The 2,443-nt window shown below is 60.9% G+C and overlaps 1 protein-coding gene across 1 annotated transcript in view; it reads right to left on the minus strand.

Annotated features, from left to right (window-relative positions):
- KAT8 (lysine acetyltransferase 8) overlaps positions 1-2,437 on the minus strand; it is a 4,801-nt gene extending 2,364 nt beyond the window's left edge. The window contains exons 1-7 of the mRNA XM_006037571.3: positions 2,279-2,437; positions 1,444-1,497; positions 1,165-1,329; positions 997-1,086; positions 651-791; positions 284-377; positions 42-192 (exon numbers count right to left, since the gene is read on the minus strand). Of these exons, the coding sequence (XP_006037633.2) occupies positions 42-192; positions 284-377; positions 651-791; positions 997-1,086; positions 1,165-1,329; positions 1,444-1,497; positions 2,279-2,362 (779 nt within the window). The 5' untranslated portion in view covers positions 2,363-2,437. The remainder of the gene's footprint in view (positions 1-41; positions 193-283; positions 378-650; positions 792-996; positions 1,087-1,164; positions 1,330-1,443; positions 1,498-2,278) is intronic.
- Between the last annotated feature and the right edge of the window lie 6 nt (positions 2,438-2,443).

Genomic DNA, 2,443 nt, shown 5'->3' on the forward strand with positions numbered 1-2,443 from the left:
GGCTGAGGTGGCCCCCCAGCTGGGAGCCCACGCCCGTTCACCTGAGGTCCTTGATGGACAGGGTGCCCCGGAAGTCCCGCAAGATCTCCAGGAGCACCCAGGACCAGTAGCTGCGGTAGCTCAGCTTGCCCAGGTCCGAGAGCGGTTTCTCTGGCGACCCCACCGTGCTCTCCAGCTTGGACAGCTCGTAGCCTGCAAGGGGGTAAGAAGATGTGGAGAGGGGCTCAGGGCCCTGCTTCCTCTGGACCAACCTGGCCCTGTGATGCCGGGGAAGGAGACTCACTGAAGGCAATGAGGAATTTCCCGTAGCCCCGTCGCTGGTAGGGGGGCAGAGTGAGGATGCAGGCCACGTTGTTGCCGTCCGGAGACTCTTTCTCCTGGGGGGGGGAGATGGGGCAGGAAGAGTGTGACAGAACCCAGGCATCCGGGTCCCTACTCTCGCCACCTCCCAACAGCACCCAGGCAGCTGGGCTCCGTCCTCCTGCTCTCACCCCCAAGCTCCAACTCCCCTTCTAGCAGTGGGATGAGAGGAGCCGCTCACTGGTGGCAGCAGTGGGGAGGGATATAGGGCGGGCTGTGGGGGAGGTGTCCAGGCTTGTGCCAGCCCCCCACCCCGAGGGAACCCAGGTGTCTGGGGGGCCAGCCAGCACCTTGGAGAAGTAGCCGACAATGTGGGCACCCTGGCGGTCAACCTCGGTGAGGATGTAGAAGACGAAGGGCTCCACGTCGAAGTAGAGGGTCTTATGGTCCAGGAAGAGCTTGGCCAATAGGCACAGGTTCTGGCAGTAGATCTGGGGGGGAAGTGTCGGGATGGGAGAACCCAGGCATCCAGGCTCCCAGCCCCCCCACTTCCCCTCCCCCGCCCAGAGAACTGGTGGCCGGAGTGGGATGAAAGGAGCTGCTGACTGGTGGGATTTGGGGGGCTCCCAGCTCCCCCTGCTCCCTCCCCCCCATCCCACAGAAGCCCGGCATCCGGGTGCCCTCCCCCGCACTGACCTTGTGGTCTTTCCCGTCGACCTCATACACGGAGATGTTGCTCTTGCGGTAGATCTCCCGCCCCGGGGGCTGGCGCCACTGGCACTGCCCCTGCCAGAGTCAAGGGGCGGGGTCAGGCCAGTGCCCCTCACTCCCGCCCTGCCCCCTGCCCCAAACTCCGCCCCTCACCAGGTGGAAGCGGTAGGTCTTCTCGAACTTCATGTACTTGAGGCAGTACTCGCAGATCCAGAGCTTCGGCTGCTTCCCATAATCCTCTGGGAAGGGCGAGAAGTACCAGGCGTCGATCTCGTAGTGCCCGATGTGGATCTTGTCCACGTACTTCACCTTGGTGATCTGGGGGGGGAGAGGGGGGGGGTGTCAGCAGTGCCTCTCCCTCCCAGCCCGCTGCCACTGTCCCTGCGGTGGTACCCCTTGCTCCTGACCCACAGCCCCCCCAGAGCCTCTCACCGCCTCGTGCTCTTTCTCCAGGGCGGCCGTGGTGGGGTCCATCTCTGCGTAGGTCTGTGGGGAGAGGCAGAAGGGAGGGGCAGAGACAGCATCAGGCTCCGCCCCCTACCCCCAAAGCACCCCCTATGGGGCAAAAAAAAGGACTACTGTATTGCCTCGTGTAGACCACGCCCCTTTTGCCCAGCACCTGCCAGCAAAAGGATGCTACCGTATTGTCTCCTATAGCACACATCACTTTCCACCTCTCTACAGGGGAAAAGAAAGCTACCGTATTTTCTTGTGTAGATGTGCCTCCCAGCTCTCATACAGGCCCTGCAGGGCAAAAGCAAGCTACTGTATGTTCCTGTATAGCACGCATCACTTTCTACTTCCCAGACACCCACTGCAGGGCAAAAAACACCCGAGCAAAAACAGCTACCGTATTGTCTCATGTAGAAGACACGCCTTCCAGCTCTCAGACAGGCTGGGAGCTACCGTATCTTTTCATATACACCGTGCCCTTTTGCCCCTCCCCGCAAAGCAAAGCCAAGCCACATTTTCTCGTATACAACGTACACCTTCCACCTTCCTTCACTCAGGGAAAGGGGAGCTGCCATATTTTCTCATGGAGAACATGCCGTCCCCCAGAAGGAAAAGAGAGCGGTTGTATTTCTTGACACAGAACAGGCGCCTTTCATTTCTCCCGCACCCCTGGAAAGCAACACGGAGCGACCGTATCTCCCCGTGTAGGACACGCGTGCTCCATCTCGCACGCGCCCCCTGCAGGGCAAACGGGAACTACCGTATTTCCTCGTATACAACACACACTGTGACCTATGCCCCCACCCGCCCCCACCTTCTGGACGTGGTTGATCTCATCGTGCTTGCGCTTCTGGTTGCGGGTGATCTTGCGCTCGGGCTGCTCGGCCAGCTCGCTCATGTACTGCTCCGTGTTCTTCTGCACCGCGTCCTTGACCGTCTTGGTGAGGGCCAGCCGGTTCTTGTCCACCCACTCGTCCAG

This window comes from Alligator sinensis, unplaced genomic scaffold, assembly GCF_000455745.1.
Source record: "Alligator sinensis unplaced genomic scaffold, ASM45574v1 scaffold1511_1, whole genome shotgun sequence".
In the NCBI taxonomy this organism is placed as follows: domain Eukaryota; kingdom Metazoa; phylum Chordata; order Crocodylia; family Alligatoridae; genus Alligator; species Alligator sinensis.